The sequence below is a fragment of the Leishmania donovani genome, chromosome 32 (assembly GCF_000227135.1).
Source record: "Leishmania donovani BPK282A1 complete genome, chromosome 32".
NCBI classification, from domain to species: Eukaryota; Euglenozoa; class Kinetoplastea; order Trypanosomatida; family Trypanosomatidae; genus Leishmania; species Leishmania donovani.
In genome coordinates this window covers 1,223,491-1,241,738 of record NC_018259.1, presented here as the reverse complement: position 1 = coordinate 1,241,738, position 18,248 = coordinate 1,223,491, and the positions used below count along the sequence as shown (strand labels likewise).

Genomic DNA, 18,248 nt, shown 5'->3' with positions numbered 1-18,248 from the left:
GGGCGGCTGGCCATGAATCGGCTGACAGCTGCCTCGAGGGGACGGATGCACTCCTCCGGCACCCGCACACCCTCATGCAGCAGCATCATGATTGAAACCATCCGCGATCAGCCCATCGGGGTCCGGTAGAAGAGGGGCCCCCCTCTGCACCATCAAGAGACCACAGTCGCATACAGGATACTCCAGTCTGGCACACCTCCTAATGGCGTGAGAGAGGGATCGGAATGGGGTGGGATCAGTCGAACGTGGTAATAAGGGACTTGCGCGCGTGTTGTCCAGGGCGTGCCTTCACAGTCATATGTGGCGCGTTCGTGGCGAGAGAAGAGGGAAGGCAACGAGTAGCAGGAGGATGCGCGCGTTGGGGCACAAGAAGCGAAGAGCTTGTTGCTGCTCGCTGGAATGACGCAGAAGCGCACGCGGTAGCGGGGGCGCAAGCGGCGCCAGAAAAGGGTCATATGGTTGTTCTGAGCGGCGATGCAACGATGGCAGCTAGTACACCAGCCACCCGCAGGCACATCGTACGCAGCGCACGACAGTGTAGAGCTCGCGGATAGAGAAAGAGAGGACGAAAGGGCAGGGTGCGGTGCGTTGAAGAAGTGGAGAGAAGAGGGACGCGACAGTGGGAAAGGAAATCGCATGGCCTGGGCGGGGGAGGGAGGAAAGCGGACCGACATACGCATGCGCACACAGACATTCACAAGGCGGCGTTCGAAGATCTCCGTAGCCCTAGCCTTCCTGCCCACCTACCTCCCCGCACCGCTTTGCCTCGTGCTGTGCAGGCCACATAGCTTGAGTGAGCAGAAAGAGGGGAAAGACTCCACAAGAGACGCCGCATACGGGCAGTGCGAAAGGGAGGAGTCCGTGCACATGTGTGCAAGCGAGTGTCAGCATGCAGCACATGCCAAGCCCTATATGCTTGTTTTCTTTAGTATGTACGCGTGATCGGCATTTGTCGTTGCTCGATAGAGTCGTGCAATTATGAGCACATGGAAGCGAAAGAGAGAGAGACAGCGAGGGGGAGGGAACGTGGCTTACTGAGTGTAGTTGAAGAGGTGGGAGGTGGCGTGCCTCGGAGAAAGCGCACACCGCCGCCCAAGTCCCCAAGAAGCACTTGTCCGCGGCTAAATGCAGCTGTCAGGTGCATTAGACAACGCGTGTTTGTAGAACTGCATCTCAGAGAGGTGAGCCGGTACCCCTCTCCCAGCTCTCCCCTTCGGCTAGGCAAGCTGGCGCTTGTTGGAGAGAATGCGCGCCAGCACCGCAGAAGAGCTGATCACCTCCGTCTTGCGTAGCGTCTGCGCGCTCGTTGGTAGTGCCACGGCGCACTGCTGCTGCTGCGCTGGCATCGGCATTGACGCCTCACTCGATGGGGCGGTGGCCAGAGACGCCAAAAGCTGCTGGTGCAGCTGCCGCTTCACAGGTGCGAGATCGATCATCTCAAAGCGTACCAGCTTTCCCTCCAGCAGCTGCAGATGCACAAGCGCGTTGAACACCCGTTCCGCAGAGCTGCCCAGCTTGAAGGTGAGACAGTGGGCGAGCGAGGTGACGGGGTGAAAGGCGCGGACAGGGTACACAAGCATCACCCCGCACGCCTCCATCGCCGCGGCCAGCACATCTTGTACACCAGTGGTGGTCAGCGGCAGCAACGACGACGACAAACGCTCCGGTGAGGGAGTGGCGGTGCGGAAGAAGGAGGCGACATCGTGCAACTCCTGACACACGCGCTTCTCCAGGTTGGCAACTTCGCCGCAGTCAACTTTGATACTCAGCGATGCCGCACCAGGGGTGTAGTCAACGTAACCGCTGCGGCTCAGTTGAAGCGCCAGCCACTCTATCCTCGCCGTCATGGGGACAAACACCTCGTGTGGGTAGGCCTGGCGCAACGCCGCTGCCACATCAGCAGCAGTGGAGAGGTCTGCCTTGTTCAGAGCCACGATCATTGGAAAGCGAAGACGAACGTAGAGCGCCACGAGCGCGTGCAGCTCTTGTGGCCCCCATGTGCGTAGCATGGTTGTCAGAGCGATTTCGTTGGCAATGCCGACGCGCCGCAGCACGCGGTCCACGAAGGTCGGAGTACTCCGGTAGCCGCTGAACATGGTGCGCAGTTTCGTCGGCTGCCGCACAAGGCTCGTCCATTTGGCGCGAAGGTTGTCGTAGATCCAGCTGTGCACCTCCGAGCGCACCCATGTGATGTCCTCCATCGTGGAGCCCTGACCGGGCGCGCACGCCGTGCCGTCCGCCTCCGTTGCAGCCGCGCCGTCCACCACGTGCACCAGCACGTCAGCGTCGCACAGGTCATTCAAGAACTGGTTTCCTTTGCCCTTGCCTTGGTAGGCGCCCTGCACAAGCCCGGCCACATCCTTCACTCTCACCGGGTGTCGGCGAAAGTGGTGGCTGCCTAGCGCACGCACGTGGCCGTACTTTGCATCGCACAAGTCACCAGCAAGGCCGGAGGAAAGGACGGCGCTAGACAACCTCGCACTGCCGGCGGTCGCAGCCACGTCAGTAGCACCGTCACCAGCACGCGCCACCGCTGCCGCGCGCAGCGTTGCACACGGGCAGTACAGAGGTGCCAGACCAGCGCCGATGTTCGGTTCGATAGTGGTGAAGGGAAAAGCCGCGACACGTGCCGCGTCGCTCTCGACAGCCGGGTTCGTGACTGCGTTGAAGAAGGTGCTCTTGCCAGCGCTAGGCTTGCCGATCAGGCCAATTGTCAGTGTGCAGGTGCCGCCACCACCGCCAGCGGCCGCAGACCTGGCCTCCTCGCTGTCGAATTCCCCGTCGTCATCTTCGCCGACGTCTGCGGTTGGACGGCGGCCATTGCGGGGGCGCCTCGCCTCAGCCAAGAGCAGTTCGGCAGCGTTTGCCTCCGCCTCCGCGATGTACGCTTCCCGGAGCAACTCGTCCTCGGCCGCCCATGGGCCACCCAGCTGCGACACTGCAGCTTCTCCGTCAGCCCCGCCGCGGCCACACGCCTCCTCGGCGAAGACATCAACGAGGACGTCCAACTTCTCTTGCGCCAGCCCAGCGGCGTAGAGGTAGGCTGGGAGCAGCATAGCCGTCTCGCCACCGAGCTCGTCGGCGAGGTAGGCCGAGGTGCGCACTACGATGTCTGCTGCCCAGCGCTCGTACTTGATCGAGTGCCAGGTTGGACCGTCAGCCATCTCCACCATCGGCAGCGTTGACGGGTAGCTCCAGGGCACGCGGAAGCAAACCTTGACGCGCTCTAGCGCGTGCACCGCAGACGCCTTTAGCGACGCTGCCGCGGGTGAAGAAGAGGATGCCAGCAGAGACTCCGCATCCGTGAAGAGCGGAATGCGCACGAGTGTCTCGTTGCCGCAGGTCAGAATACATTCCTCCTCGTACATGGAGCGGACCATCTCCAGCTCCCCCGCGCGGGCCTCGAGCGTCTCTGCCAACTTGGCTGAGCTCAGCAAAGCCGTCTGGCACACCTCTCGCACCGCCGTGCGCACTTCTTTAAGCGCAGGAATACTGTGCGCGTGCTCGTGGAAGAGAATGTGAGAAGCGCTGCTGCACACCTGCGCGAAGGTGGCGCTCTCCTCCGGCGCCACAACGGCGTCCTTCTTACCAATGATGTGAAGAAAGGGCAGTGCACCAAAAACCGTGACCCCGGCGGCGGAGCTTGCAGGGCTGTCAGAGGCGAACTGAAAGAGTGTGTTGTCTGCGTTGCGCGGGAACATGCGGCGTGGGTCTGGCGCGCCGGCTACGACGACACCGCGCAGCTGCGCAGCCACCGCGGCGTCCGCCGCGTGCAGCCACAGGTATCGATAAATCATCAAAGCGCCCTGCGAGAAACCAAGCATGACGGTGAAGGCAAGATCAGTGCCTGGGCCGGCGGGCTGCATCGCTGTCGCAACCAACGCATCCCCAGCGCTGTAGTCCTCCCTGCCGTCCGCGCTGCACCACGATCGCGTGGGTATGTCATCTTGCGCTGTGATGAGAGGTAGCACATGCGGCGCCTCTAGAAACACAAGCTCTGCAATGCGGGCGAGGTCATCCTGGAAGAGGCTCAGCTGATGCTGGAAGATCTCCTGCGTCTGCTGAGCGCCGTGCAGGCATAGCACTCGCACAGGCATCAACGCAAGGAAGGGTGGGGGGAAGGGGCAGCGGAGCGAGTCCCTACAACACTTACGGTGGTAAAGAGGTAAGCCAACAAGATAAGAAGACACACGCACACACGCAGCAAGTGGCGGTGTGGGAGGTGTGCGAATGGAAGCGATGCAGGAGGTATTGCGCTCGTAGGGCAGGCGGTGCGCGCGAAAAGGAAAGGAGGACGGAAAGAGAAGGACGTGGTTGCTGCAGGCACGAGTGAGGACGTATGTGTCATGATGCCGACGTATGTGTGCTCACCTCACAGCACCATACATCGCGAAGAACTCATCTATTCTTCGTTTCCAGCACACCACCCCATCCCCCCTTGCGCCGCGAGGTCCGCCGCCGCACCAGACCGCCTTGGACAGCGTGAGGCGCAGAACGACGGCCATCGGGCGTGCACACACAGACGCTGTGCGATGCGCGCGCAGTAGGAATCAGGAATGAGCGACGAGAGAGTACACACGAGTTGCGCACCACACAGGCATTTGGTGCCTGCGTGTGTGTTGGCCTGCAGCAAGAACAGAAGACAAAGCCGCGCAAGCGATGTCAGGCACGCACGCAGAGCAGACCGCTGTAGTCACTCACACAAACACACAGATGAGAAGGGTGAAAGCGCTCGACATGCATTGCATTGTGTGTTTGTGCGTGCGCTTGTGCGTGTGTGTGCACCCGTTGCGTCGCTGTCCATCCCCCCCCCGCCTCGCTGTGTCCCTCATGTGCATTGGTCTGTCTCTACTCACGTGCTCTCTTTGGTGAATAAACGGCCAAGCTCGGCCCATCCATCACCTGCCGCAGACGCCACATGGTTTGCCGCCGTCATCACCAGCGCAGGCACATCTCCAGCTGCAGTAGCAGAAGACGTCTTTCGCGTCGCGCTCTCCATGGCGCTCAGTCGGCCATCCGGCGGCACGCCAGGGCGCCCACGCCCTTGCTGTAGCTGTTGCAGCTGCGCACACTGCTGCAGCAGGAGCAACAAATATTCCATCTCAGCGAGAGCCTTTTCTTCGCCACGGCACAGTGCCTGGTACGCCTTCGCCATGCCTTCCTCAACATGCCTCACGCCCGAGGAAGAGGCAGCACTTGTAGCGGCGGAGTCGTAAACTTGATTTCGTGCGGCACATCTCGTTGGCGCCTCGCCCCTGCCAGCGATGGCCGCCGTGGCATCGGAGGCATGGCTGCCGCTCTGAGACGCTAAATGGTCCTCCGGCTCCGCAACCGTGGATAACGAGCACTTCGCAAAAAGCGCATCAAGGAGCTTTAGACAGTCTTGAGAGTCGTCACGCAGGTGCTGCAGCAGCTCGCGGCGCTCCGTGATGCAAGCAGAAAGCTCTTGCATCGCGCCACCGAGCACCTCAGCTGGCAGCTGCGCTTGATCACCGGGAGTGCGACATATTTCTGGCAATGTGATGGAAGACGACGCAAGCGCGTGCTCGAGCTCTTGAGGGCTTTGTGTCTGCTCGCGTTCACGCTGGACGGTCAGGTCCTTGCCTTGCGCATTCAGCTTGTCTGCCTGCGCCTGAAGACGAGTCTTGCGGGTGCACTGCGTCGAGTAACGCTGTCTTTTCAATCGCATCTGAGCCATCTCGGCATCCAGCTGAAGCGCAACGGCGTCGATGGGGACTTCTGGTGCCGTGGTGGTCGAGTCCGCAGGCATCCTAGCATCTACCTCCACTGTAGCAGAAGTTGCAAACCTCCTCTGGTGCGCCTCTTCCAAACGAAGCAGCTGTTTCTGAGCAACCTCAAGCTCCGCGCACGCCTGTGCGTGTGCCTCCGCGGCGGCCCTGCATCTTTCAGTGCTGTACTGCGCAGCGAGTCGGTGGCGATCTACCTCGACGGCCCTAGCAGCTGCCTCATGGGAAAGTTGTGCTGTCACGTCAAAGAAGCCTTCGTTCACGCGGTGCAGCAGAGCTGCTTGACGGCCGCACTCCACAGTCTCTGCGACGGACTTGGTATCGAAGGGGTGGAGATTGCAAGGCCACTCTCCTGGTACATCGCCAAAGACACCCGCGCTCGCTGCAGAAATATGATCCGCCAGGCATGACGCGATGCGGACTTTCTCGACGGTAATGGAGTGCTGATGCGCTGCCTCACTAGCGTCGCTCGCCGCGCATTGATAAGGCGGTGGTATGTCTCCACGCTGACCTGATTCACCGCACGCATGGCCGCCCACAGTGACCTCGACGCCAGAGCGCAGTGGCGCCTGTGTGCGCGCTAAGTGGCTTATACCCACGCCAACGTGTGCAGCGGGGGAGGGGGGGCCGCGGTGGTGGTGGTGGTGCCTGTTGCGATGGCGGGCTGTGGCTCCGCACTAGATGCGGGTAAAGACCGCCCCTGCAAAAAGGCTCTGAAACGGCGGTACTTTGCCAATGAAGAGGGCGGCGCAAGTTTGTCGAGTCGCTCTGCGGCTGCGCGTCTCGCCGCCACTGCTCGTCAACTCGAGGCGGCGGTGACGACTCATACGCGCGCCTCCCCGTTCCAGACCGCAGCGGCGGGGAGGGGGAAGCGATGGAAGAAAGTCCAGCTAGCCACGTCGCGGACGCGCTTGCGTCCTTCAGCCACTGCGCCTCTCCCCTTGTCGGGGTCGCCATCATCGTGTACGTATGGGTGCTCGTCGCCTGTGCGTCAGAGGAAGACGGAGGTCGTTAGTCTCTCCGGTAGGCAAGCGCGTGTGCGTTGCCGAGCGATGACCTCTGTGTGTGCCAGCGTCCTCCCCGCACACGAATGCGCATCCACACGCACACGACAATCCAAGCAAGACGCAGACAGGTCCGTATGCGGGTGCGAGAAGAGCAGATGAGTTGGAGAGCAGTACAGAAGACATGTGGCACGCGTCACACGGCCTTGTCAAAGTGAAACAAACGCTCGCATCTGACTGCTTGTGAGTGTGGTGCAAAGCCAGGCTGGCACCCGTCAGTGTCGGGCACGCAAGGGAAGAACAAGGGTGCCCATCCTGACTCCAAGTGGTGCATGGTGCTTCTGGATCCTAGTTGCTGAAGTCGCCACGCACGGCGCCCATCTCCTGGCGATGGGTCGACCTGCGCGCGCGGCACATGAGCGTTGCTCGTGTGCTTGTGCACAGTAAAAGCGCTTGTGCGTCTGTATGTGAGCAAGGCAAGAAGATCAGCTGCACTGATGCAGGCTGTGCATGCTCCCGTGCAAGACTCTGCTCGTCTCACCCCACCCGCCCACCCCCTCTGCAAGACCGCCTGCCAAGCCCTCCATCTGCGTGCAAAGCGCGAGCGCACGCAGGCGCGTGCCCTTGCGGCGCCGTCAGCGTAGCTGATCGCGCAGCAGCTGTTCCACCAGTCGTAGTGCCCGCGCATGCTCTGTCTCTCCTGGACTAACGTCCTCTGAGCGGGTGCGCTTCCGTGCGAGCGCGGGTGGTGACGGACCGCTGGGGCGGAACAGCAACCCACCGTCTCCCGTGGCTGCTGCTGCTGCAAGGGATGCCGCGCCGCCATCCGCAGTCCTCTCTCCGCTGCCGTCGCGCAGACGCTCTTGCAGAAGCCGCAGCGCGTACTGGAGCGCTTGAGTGTGGAAATCTGTGCCCGCTGCTGAGGCGGCCACCGAGGAGGTCACCGAAGCATTGGCCGCTGCCGCTGTGGAGGAGCGCTGTGCCTTCTTCGAAGGCCTTGTCCGTGGTGCCTTACTCGGTGTCGCAGGCGACAGTGCGGCGGTCGCGCTGCGTTGCAGCGAACGGCACCGCGCTGGAGGCCGTGCCGGGGATGCGGAGTCTGTGCTATCCGATCCAGAGACTTCATTCTTCTCTTGCTTACGGGCAGTCCCCTCTGAAGCGGCACAGAGGTCGAAGAAGCGCGTGTAGAGCGCCGGCAAGGGCAAGCTGCTCAAAATGGCGTTGGTGCTCGAGTTGGAGCTGCTGGTGCTCGTGCTCGTGCGGCTGCGATGTGACAGCTGCCGCTTCTCTGATGACGTAGTACGCGGTGATAGGGGTGGGAGACTCCGTGAATAAAGCATCGGGTCGACTCGAGCTAGTGCTCTCTGAACCTGGTGCTGCGGCAGTGGCTGCTCTCGCTGCACCGCCTGATGGCCTACTACAGAAAACTGCTGGGTGGTGAAGTAGTGAAAGAGCTCCGCGACGTGGCGGCACACCTTCACGCCATCGTCCGTGCGAGGCACCTGTTCATATAAGCGGGGTTTGCACGTGCAGGACAAGCTCAGCACGACAGTGCGCCATGTCGAGCGGGCGAAAAGCGCCACAGGAGCTAACAAAGTCGATGTGCTCGGAGGTGAAATGCAAGCGCCAGCAGCCGAGAGCCTCGTCGAGGCTAGCGGCTGCGCAGCGGCCCCGTTGCTCACCAACGCTAGCAACGGCGCCAGCTCCACTACCACGCGCACCTGCAAATAGCGTCGAATCGTTGCCGACACAGAATAGCGCAGCGGGCCTGTCATGACGCAGCTGTAGTCGGAGATGTAGTCCGTCAAGCACTGCTGCGATACACGTGCGTAAGATTCCACAACGTTCACCGCTGTCGCGTAGTTGCCGGGAGTGAACAGCACTCGGCCGAAGAGGTGAAGAGCGGATAGGTGCGCCGGCGCGAGCGCCACCGGCGGTGGCTGCGACGCCAGTACACGGTCCTCACGACGCGCACTGCTTGCAAACGTGTCCTCGTTGCGCGTGGCGGGCAGAACCATCCCATACGTGACCCACTGACGCCGTTCTTCTGGCAGCAGCGAGGAGCCGGCGACACTCGGAGCGTACAGCACCCCCTCGCTGGCGTCCATCAAAGCCGAAGGCGGTACAGTAGGACCGACCGGCGTTTTTTTTCTCTTCGATGCGCCACCGTTTCGGTGCAGCGGGTCCACACGAACGCGGCGGAGAACGAGCTGCGGTCGCCGCGGCTGTCGCTGCAGTGCGGCAGCCAAGCCGTTCCACCGGCATAGCTCTGCAAAGTACCGCTCCTGCAGCGAAGCAGCACGCCGCCCCTCCTTTGCGCTGCCACTGCCACTGTCCGTGCCTTGCACAAGCGCGGTAACAGCCAAGACCGCGGTCAGACTGCCCACGTCAGCATCTTCTTCCAGGGGCGTCTGCACAAGTGAGGAAGTGGAAGGTAAGCCCGCGGCAGACCTGAGCGCGTCGGCGCAGACCTGCAAACTATCGAATACCTGATTCAGCGACAAGAGTTGTGCTAGTGCAGCGTGCCCGGCGGCGGTGCACGACACCGCGAGACTGCGAGCCGCGTCAGTGCAGTACACGCTTGATGCCAGCTGAATCGCGCCCCTGAGCAGCTCATACTCCTCCTCCGGCGTCGGCGCCACCCGGGAAGCGCTAGGCACTCGATCAGAACTCCCTAGGACACTCGATTGAGGGTCCGCTGACATGGAGACGGCCAGTAGCGGTGGCATAAAGCTGTGCTCCACATGCGCGCGCTGCGTCCACCACCGCAGCGCCTCCTCCATGGGCAGTGGCGATGGGCAAAGCAGCACCACCAAACCATTATTGGCTCTCCTGTCCGTGCGTTCAAGCTGCGCGCTTGCACCGGCAGCGCTGGTCTCGCTGCGCTTCCTGTCACGCGCGCGCTTGCGGCTCGTGCACTTTGGTGTGGAACTTGACAGAGTCGAGGCACCAGTCGGCAGCTCCAGACCTCCGCGGTGGGTGACGGAGCTCTCGCTATGAAGCCATCCCCAGTAAACGAGGACCTGACGCAGCAGTGTCCCGTGGGCCTCTTGATATCCCTCCGACAGTTCAACCCACAAGCAGGATCGGCCCGACTCCGAGGATGATGCAGAGGTGCACACTGCAGACCACCATGCCTGCAGAAGCGATGGCTGTACATCGGCGGCACGCTTCGAGGTGGATGCAACATGCGTGACGGCGCCATCGGAGCCGCTGGTGTCGCCGCCCCCTGTGGATGACGGGGTTTCAGTAGTGACAGCGGGTGTCGTCTGCAATGTTCTCCGTTTCCGGGCTGGAAGCGTCAGTGAGAATGTCGATGTTTTTCCTCTTCTTGCCGCGCCAAGACTCCGTGCTGCCGAGGTATCACCGCTAGCTGGCAACTCGGCCTTCGCACCGCTGCCGTCGAGCTTTTCCGAGCGTGCAGGCAGTTGGGGCGCTCGCGGTGATGACAGACACAGTGGTAATGAGGTTGCGGCTGCGGGGGCTGGCTCCGCCTCCTCTCGGGACGCTTCCGCAGCAACCCGCCCCGCCGATGGTGCGGCGCCATCTTCCACAGCTGCCGCCGCAGTCTGTGGAACTCCGGCCTTCCGGAAACGCGTCCTCCTCCACCTCTCCCTTTGGGACTGCGACGGCACTGATGGAGCAGCTGGGGGTTGGCAAGCGGCAGGCGCCGTGGACTTGGAGTCCGCGTTCAAGTCACTGCTGGTCGCGAATAGGTGGGATAGGGGCACGTCACCAGCCAGGACCATCAGCTCTTGTGGATGGAGTGCCGTGGACGGCTTCGCGGAGTTTGGTGGTAGAGAGATGTCCCCCGGTTCGGTGCGGGATGCAGACGAGTGGTCCTTCGAAGACTCTTTAAGGCCTTGTGCACCGTCACAGTTCTCTTTCTGGTCAAGTGGTGCTTCTGCCCTCGGCATTGGTGCAAGTCTGGCATCCTTGCTTACCCTTGTCGGAGCCGCGCTCTGATGAGCGTCCTTCGTTGCTGTCTTGGATGTCCGCCTCCGCCTCGCTGAAGGTGGTTGCGGAAGTGGCGCTGGAGCCGGCATGCCCCTCTCCGCGATCAAGACCACCTCGCCCGTCGTCGACGCCTCCTCCTTGGTTCCCTTCCTCGTCCGCCTCCGCTTCGCCGCTGGCTTATCATCGGCTTGAGCGACGCATTGTGCATCGCCGTGGCCCTCCGCATGTGGGGGGAGCGTATTTGTCCCCCGCTGCTGTCTGCGCTTCGGGCCTGGCATGGTCGGCAGCAGCATCGGCACCCACGGCAGCGCCGCGGTGTTGATGCGGCTCTGTGTGTGCCGCTCGTCCGCCAGGGGATCTGCACCGTCCGCATAAAGAAGGCTTGTGGCCAGATGGGACAGAGATGCACGGACGGGCGTCTCATTGAGTGAGGCGGCCACGGCCGACAGCGGCGACGCAACCGATGGGGAGGCGGAGAAGAACGACGAGGACGACAGCGGGGTTGGTGGCGGCAATTCGTCCAGCGCTGTCAACGGCAGTGTCAACACGGTATCGGCAGCACCTGGGTCTTTCGCCGATGACCCGCTGCGCCTCAGCTCGCGTTCCTCAGCTTGCGGCCTATCTGCTGTTCGCGGAGCCCACGGTGACAGCGGCGAGGATGCCATGGCGGGCGATGAAGCGCGGCTGCAATGCTGCCCCTCGTCGTCTGTGCAACAAGGCAGCACCTGCGTCGTCATCGCACTCGCCGCGACAAGGGGCGGCGGCATGGGAAAGGAGGACGTGGTCAGCTGAGAGATCGTGGTCTGTATCTCCGCCAGCACTGCGGAAGACGATAGGGACGAAGAAAAAGGGAACGTTTTCTCTTCCTTCACGTCGGGACTCTGCCCTGCCTCGTGTACTGCGCTCAAGGAAGCAGGTGCCGAGGGCTGACTCTGTGGCGACGATGACCCTGTCCGTTGCAACGGCGCTCTTCCGCCTGGTGATGCAGTGCTGGAAGGATACGTGACGAGCGCTGGAGACTTGGACGTGAGCAGAGGCTCGGCTGAAATTGATGAATCTGTTGTGTACGAGAAAAATGAGCTGTGAAACGACAGCGCCGGAAGCACTTGGGACGACTTCGCGGGGAGTGGCACGAACTCTTCGATGTGCTGCTCTTCCGGCTGTACCTCGCGGTCGAGCGCAGCGGAATCAGATGCGTCTCCTAGAATAAGCATAGGAGAAGCCACCGCTGACGGCGGAGGAGTCGGCGTCAGCGATTTCGTGTGCGAGTGGTACGCGTGTGGAGAAAACGACCCTGGTGATGCGAAGGCGGTCGAGTCTTCGTCGTCGTAGTCACCGTAGCCGTTGAGTGATTGGGCGAAGGAGGTGTCTAGGGAGGTGAAGGGCGACACTGAGCGTTCCACCGTCGTGGGAGTGGATGCAGAGGAAAGCAAGCGTTCCGCCCCGCTTCTCTCTCCACCGCCTCTCCGCATTCTTTCGTGTGTGCGTATGTGTATGCGTGTGCGTGTCCGTGGCACCTCACGGCAATCAAAAGGATGGCGTGGTCCCCTGAACCACAGGAAGGCAGAGAAAGGGAGAGCGAAAACGGCGGTGAGAGCGTGCGGCGGGCATCCGCGTTGCCGAAGGCGTACAAATGCGTGCGCGTCGGTGTTGTGGAAGGCAGCGCAGGAGCAGGAGAAGCCGTGCTCGAGCGGTGCCGGACAAGTCTTCCAGAGGCAGGCGCGAAGAGCAGCAAGGCAACAGGCAAAAGAAGCACGGACAGGTGCGCCCACATCTTGATGCTAGAGGTGAAAGGATGAGATACAAACGACGTGTGCGGAATGGGCAACATCCACCATGCAACGATCGCCTCAGCCTCTACCTCCCCCCTCCCCCAACTCGTACGCACACGTTCCTGCGCATTCACATCGCTTGCTCGGCTTTTCCTGTACGCCGCCTAGCGAGGAAAGAGGGAGTCGTTGGCAGAAACTGTAAGTCGGCGGCCCCACTCATGTGTCGCCGTCGTGGTGACAGGGGAGAGGGGGTTGAGACAGAGAACGCGCACGGCATACACGCACAAGCCCTCAAGCGAGAAGACGTGAGTAACAGACTCGATAAGCAGTTATTTTTGTTTTCCTCTCCTTTCTCTCAAACTGTGATGACGGGAGGGCGGCACCTCGGTGCGTGGCATCAAGGCCCAGCAGCACCCACTCGGTGGAGAGGCCTGGCAGTCCCCTTATACATGCCGGCGCCGAGCCACCCTTCATGGTGGCAGGGTCAGGCGCCTACGACGTAGGGGGGCCAGAGCGACTTATCGCTAATGATGTCGGCGGTGAGGTGCTGGATGGCGCTGCGTTGGGGAGAGATCCGCCACTGTGCGCACGCCTGTGCCGTCCGTATGCTGGGCGGAGTGTCAGCGTGACTCGAACGTGTCCCACCCGGCCCTCGCACTGCCTGCTGGTGTAGGGAAGCCTGAGCGACCTCGGGCGATGCATCGCGTGGCGGTCAGCATGGCTGGGGGCGACGGTGAGGCAGCCTGCGAGGCGGGGGCGGGGGGTGTTTGGGGCGCAGACGCTGCCCGCATGCCTGAGCTGGCGCATTGCCGCCACGCGTGTGCGCGGCTGCTTCGCGGCGTGCGATGGGTCTCTGACGGGGCGGGCGGGGCGGGGCTCAACGTGTGTGCTGTGGCGGCGTGGACACGGTGAGGGAGAACAGAGACATTGTGCGGAAGAGCGCAAGGCAAAGTAGGTGAGAAAGGGCAAGGCAACGGAGACGATGCCGGTCTCGGTAAGCAACCGTACAGCGACAAGAGAGTATTTGGAAGGAAGGAAAAAGGAGAGGTGCGTATATCTGTGTATATGTGTGTGTGCGCGCTTTTCATGCGCGACTTAGTCACACAAGCACCGTCGTCATCACTGCCCGTCTGTATTGCAGCGTCGGTGCACGTTTTGCGTGTATTCGTATGCATTCCATGCGGTCGAGCTTGCTTCCGTCGCTGCTGAGTGCCCTTTGAGCCCTCTTTCACCGCCTAATGCCGTGTACCCACTTTTCTCACTAGACCATAACAGTTAGAGAGAGACACTCACACGCTCACAACAAGAGATACACAAATTGAAGAAAAGAAGAAGTTTGGCAATCTGTGAGCAAGCCGAATCACAACGGCGAAGATGGCGTCGATGAGGAGGGGGAGGGGGGAGGGGGCAATCTGAGATAGAGAGCGAGTGAAAGAGATGGAAAAAATATATTGAGAGAGAGAACATAAGGAGCGAAAAGATAAAAGGGATGCGGTGGAGGCGGCGCTCATGAGTTGGCGTTAAGGGTCCTCGGTCTCCCACCTCCTGGCACACGCACACACACAAGGAAGACGAAAAAGCAAGAGCTGCACCGAAGCCATTCCTTCCAGTCACCCATCTGGCAGCGTGCCCCACCCCCACCATCGCCCCTCGCACCGCGACACACGCACATAAGCAGGACGAGATCGGCAATCCACAGAGGCGTACACATGCAAAGAAAGAGAGATGCGCACCCGCGTAGGGAGAAGAGCGGGAGGAGGTCACTCCCAAGTGCGCGCTTGATGAACTGCTGTGCCGCCTGCGCGACCACACGAGTCGTTCTTGCTAGTGTGTGCCAACCTCCAAGCACTGCTTTGCTCCCTCGCCTTCACCACCACCACCCACACTTCCTCGCACTCAGCCAACAACGATACCGAAAAGAGTACTGTATGGGTAAGCGGGTGAGGCGCGCCTCACTGCAGCGAGAGACCCCGCACCCCGCTCAGCCGTTTGTGGCAGTGGGCTTCGCATCCGTCGCGTGCGCGTCTTCGGGTGCGGCACCGCCGGTAGCCTGATACTGTTCGTTCAGCTGCTGATGCCACATAGCAGCGTACAAGCCGCCCTTGTCCAGCAGCTCCGCATGGGTGCCTTGCTCTGCAAGGCCACCTTTGCCGTCGAGCACAAAGATAATGTCGGCTTCCTTCACGGTCGTGAGGCGGTGTGCGACGAGGACAATTGTGCGTCGCCGCGTCCGCTCAGTAGCGTTCTTGAGTGTCTCCATCACGTTCAGCTCGGTCATGCTGTCGAGTGCGGAGGTGGCCTCGTCGGCTAGTAGGATAGGAGGGTCCCTCAGCAGAACGCGCGCAATGGAAATGCGCTGCTTCTCGCCGCCGCTCAGCCTGAGGCCCCGCTCACCGACAGATGTGTCGTAGCCTTCGCTCATGCGCGCTATGGTGTCGTGCAGGCTTGCAGCCCTCGCTGCGGCCTCCACCTCGGCATCCGTCGCGTCCATGCGGCCATAGCGGATGTTGTACCGAACTGACTCGTTGAAGAGCACCGTATCTTGTGGGATGACCCCGATGCACTTGCGTACGCTCTCCATGCGCAGTTTGTCGAGGGGCTGCCCGTCCAGCAGCACTTGCCCAGAAGTGGGGTCGTAGAAGCGGAAGAGGAGGCGGAAGATGGTGCTCTTGCCGCTCCCCGAAGGGCCGACAAAGGCCACTGTCTTACCTCCTGGAATCGTGAGACTGAGGTTGCGCAGGACGAGGCGGTTGAGCTCTTTCTTGTACTCAAAGGTGACGTCGTGCAGCTCGATGGTGCCGTCGATATACTTGTATGTCTCCGCGTCCGCCTTGTCTTTCACGTTCGACTTTTGGTCTAGCAAGGCTATCATTGCCTGCATGTTCTGCGTGCTGGACTGGACCTCGCGGTAAATCATGCCGAGGTAGCTCAGCGGCATATAGAGCTGCATCAGGAGCGCGTCCACCAGCACCAAGTCGCCAACCGTCATCGCCCCCGTCAGCACACCGCACGTGGCGAGGTACAGACTCAGCACACTGGCCACCACGAAAATGAGCTGCTGCCCAAAGTTCAGCAGCGCCATCGTCTGATCAAGAATCACAAGCTTCTTGTTCATGTTCTCCGTTTCCTTGCGAATGCGCTCGGACTCGTACTTCTCTGAGCCAAAGTACTTGATCGTCTCGTAGTTGAGCAGCGAGTCCACGATAAGCCCGCCGACACGGCTCTCAAGGGCGTTGTAGCGCGTGCGAAACTTCGAGCGCCAGTTCGTCACCAAAAAGGTCCACGCCACGTAGGAGAAGACCGCGATGAGTGCAATGCCGATGAACTGCGGGCCAGCCTGGCTGTTGAGGGCATAGCATACAAGCCCCATCTCGAAGATTGTCGGAGCAATCATGAAGAGCAGCACGTACGCCAAGGACCAGAACGCGCGGCTACCGCGGTCGAGGTCTTTGCTCAGGACGCCGGTCTCGCGGCTGAGGTGATAGTCGAGGTCGAGCTGGTGCAGCTTGTTGAACATCTCCATCGACAACTTCGTGGAGGCGTGCCCGCCGACCGGGGCGAATAGCACCGTCTTGAGCTCCTCGGAGACGAAGGTCGTGATGCGGCAGATGCCGTACGCCACAACACACCCGAACACGCCTACCGTGAGCGGGCCGGCCACCGTCACAGCCTCCGCTGTTGCCGTGGTGGGGGCCAGTAGGTCCACGATCGTCTTGAACCAGAAAGGAACCGCCACCCTCAGCACCTTGGCCACCAGCACACACAACACACTGCTGGCCACGAGCATCTTGATCTTTGGCTCGCCGTGTGGCCAGAGGTAGGTCCACATCTTCCACAGAACGCGGCCGACGGGGATGTCAGACGCGTTCTCCGAGATTTGAATCCCGTCCAGGCGAGGTGGTGTGGTGATGCTCGCCGTAGGCTTTTCCTTCTTGGCTGATAGCTCCGGTTCTGTCGTGGCGTCCCCTGCGCTCGTCTTCTGCGCCGCGTTGAATGGCATGTCATCTCCTGGCGAGGCAGGCTGATCCGCTGGTGGCAGCGGGCGATGTGGGCTCCTCTGGGCCTCCTGGCCTGCCGCCGCCACCCGCTCGCCCATGCCCAGGCGATGAGTCACCTCCACTTCGTCTTCGGAGAGGCGAGCAAAAGTGCCAGCGGAGCCACCACCGCTGCTGCTGCTGCTGCCCTTCTCCTTGTTCCGTTTCCCTCCAGCTGTCTCGCTCTTGTTGCCGCTGTCGTTCTGTGCGGCAACCTCTCCCTCACTGCTGGCAGCGCCGGCGCCATCGCCACCCGTTTGCGCAGCTGACGCGTCACTTGGCAGTACTGTCGCTTTTTGTAAATTATCTACACAGGTGGCGCCACACGAGCGCTTCTGAAACTTCTTCTTTTTCTGGTCCTCTGAGGGAGGGGTGGAGCTTGGAGTGCGCAGCAGCCCGGATATACACACAAGCGTGCGTGCTTGCGTCGACCAAGCGCTATAGCCCGGCAGCACCGACGGCTTGAGCGACGGATGCGTGCCGAGCACTTGCCGCTTCGCAAGCACTCCCCGACGGCTGCGCAGCGCAGCAGCCGCGAAAGGCCCGTACACTGTGGTTGCTCGTGCGACAGCACCCTCGTAAAGGCCAGCGCCGCGTAGCAGCGGAGTCCCTCGCCGCAGCATGGTGCAATCAAACGTCGAATTACGGATGTAGTAACCGAGAGAGAAGGAGCTAGGAAGCTGACTGGCAGAAAGAGGTGCGCTGGGCAGCCAGTGGATCCACAAATAGCACGGCAGTGCCGGCGGGAGAAGAGAAGCACCGCTCAACGTCGGTCCAAGTCCCTCTGCTCTCCGCTCCTGCGCGGCAGAGATGTGCAGAGAGCCCGAGAAGGCCAGTGAGTGAGCGAGCGAGAAGGAGAGAGACGATGAAAGGAGCGCATGCCCCTTGCAACGCCACTGCGACACGCCGGTGCAGTTTCCTGCACAGGGAAGTGGGACGCGTATACGTGAGTGAAACCGTTTTTCTTTGCGTACTGGACGCCAACCGCAGCGGTAGGTGTGTACGTGTGTGTGTGCGCGCGCGCAAAAATTAGATCAAGCCAACCGGGGGGTGTGGGATGGGATGGAAGGGCATGTTGGAGGTCAGTAAGAGGAGGGAGAGGGAGTGTTCACGAGACAGAGGTGATTGGGCGTACGTGCCGCCAGATCCACGTGCACGAGAATGAAAAGAGAGAAACCAACGAGCAGGGAGATGGAAAAGAGGAGGCGAAGAGGGTGTGAGGGAGCGAAGGAAGGATAACCAGGTGAGCATCTCTGTCTGCGCGGCTGATCATGGCACAGGTGTGCACCCCTTGAAGAGCCTGCAGGAGAGTCGCACGTGCGGCATCGAAGCCCCGGTGCGCTGCAGCTTTATCGTATCTCTTTTTTTTTCGCCTTTGCAGAGACGCCACGCGGAACGGAGAAACAGACAACGTACAGAAAGCGGGCAACGGAGGAGGGGGGTCAAGAGTGCCGCTGTCTACGGAGTAAGGAATGGCGCCTCTCTGCGAGATGCCCTCACCGCGGGGCGTCGACGTATTAAGTATCGAGTTCGAGTGCCGGTCGCGTAGATGCTGCCAAGCCGACGGAGGCGAAACGAATCGGTGAGGGAGAGACAGAGACAGGTGGATAAGGCCACGCCAAAGCAAGGCAAACGATGTCAGAGCCACAAAGCAGAGCGCTTCCGCCTGCGCACGTCATCGACGTAAAGAGAGGTTGTCGAAAAGGAAAAAGAGACCGCGTTACGTGCGGCACG

General features: G+C 61.4%; 4 protein-coding genes across 4 annotated transcripts; all 4 read right to left on the bottom strand.

Moving 5' to 3' along the window:
- Nucleotides 1-1,217: 1,217 nt before the first annotated feature.
- LDBPK_323310 (hypothetical protein, conserved) lies at nt 1,218-4,097 on the bottom strand (the record flags this gene model as incomplete). The annotated part of the gene is made up of 1 exon (XM_003863694.1): nt 1,218-4,097. One exon carries the CDS (start codon nt 4,095-4,097, stop codon nt 1,218-1,220), a length of 2,880 nt encoding a protein of 959 aa, XP_003863742.1.
- Nucleotides 4,098-4,852: 755 nt separating this feature from the next.
- LDBPK_323300 (hypothetical protein, unknown function) lies at nt 4,853-5,770 on the bottom strand (the record flags this gene model as incomplete). The annotated part of the gene is made up of 1 exon (XM_003863693.1): nt 4,853-5,770. The coding sequence occupies one exon, from the start codon at nt 5,768-5,770 to the stop codon at nt 4,853-4,855; it is 918 nt and encodes a 305-aa protein (XP_003863741.1).
- Nucleotides 5,771-7,386: 1,616 nt separating this feature from the next.
- LDBPK_323290 (hypothetical protein, conserved) lies at nt 7,387-11,922 on the bottom strand (the record flags this gene model as incomplete). Its single annotated transcript, XM_003863692.1, has 1 exon — nt 7,387-11,922. One exon carries the CDS (start codon nt 11,920-11,922, stop codon nt 7,387-7,389), a length of 4,536 nt encoding a protein of 1,511 aa, XP_003863740.1.
- A 2,539-nt stretch (nt 11,923-14,461) lies between these two features.
- Nucleotides 14,462-16,576, bottom strand: LDBPK_323280 (ATP-binding cassette protein subfamily B, member 3, putative; the record flags this gene model as incomplete). The annotated part of the gene is made up of 1 exon (XM_003863691.1): nt 14,462-16,576. The coding sequence occupies one exon, from the start codon at nt 16,574-16,576 to the stop codon at nt 14,462-14,464; it is 2,115 nt and encodes a 704-aa protein (XP_003863739.1).
- Nucleotides 16,577-18,248: the final 1,672 nt, after the last annotated feature.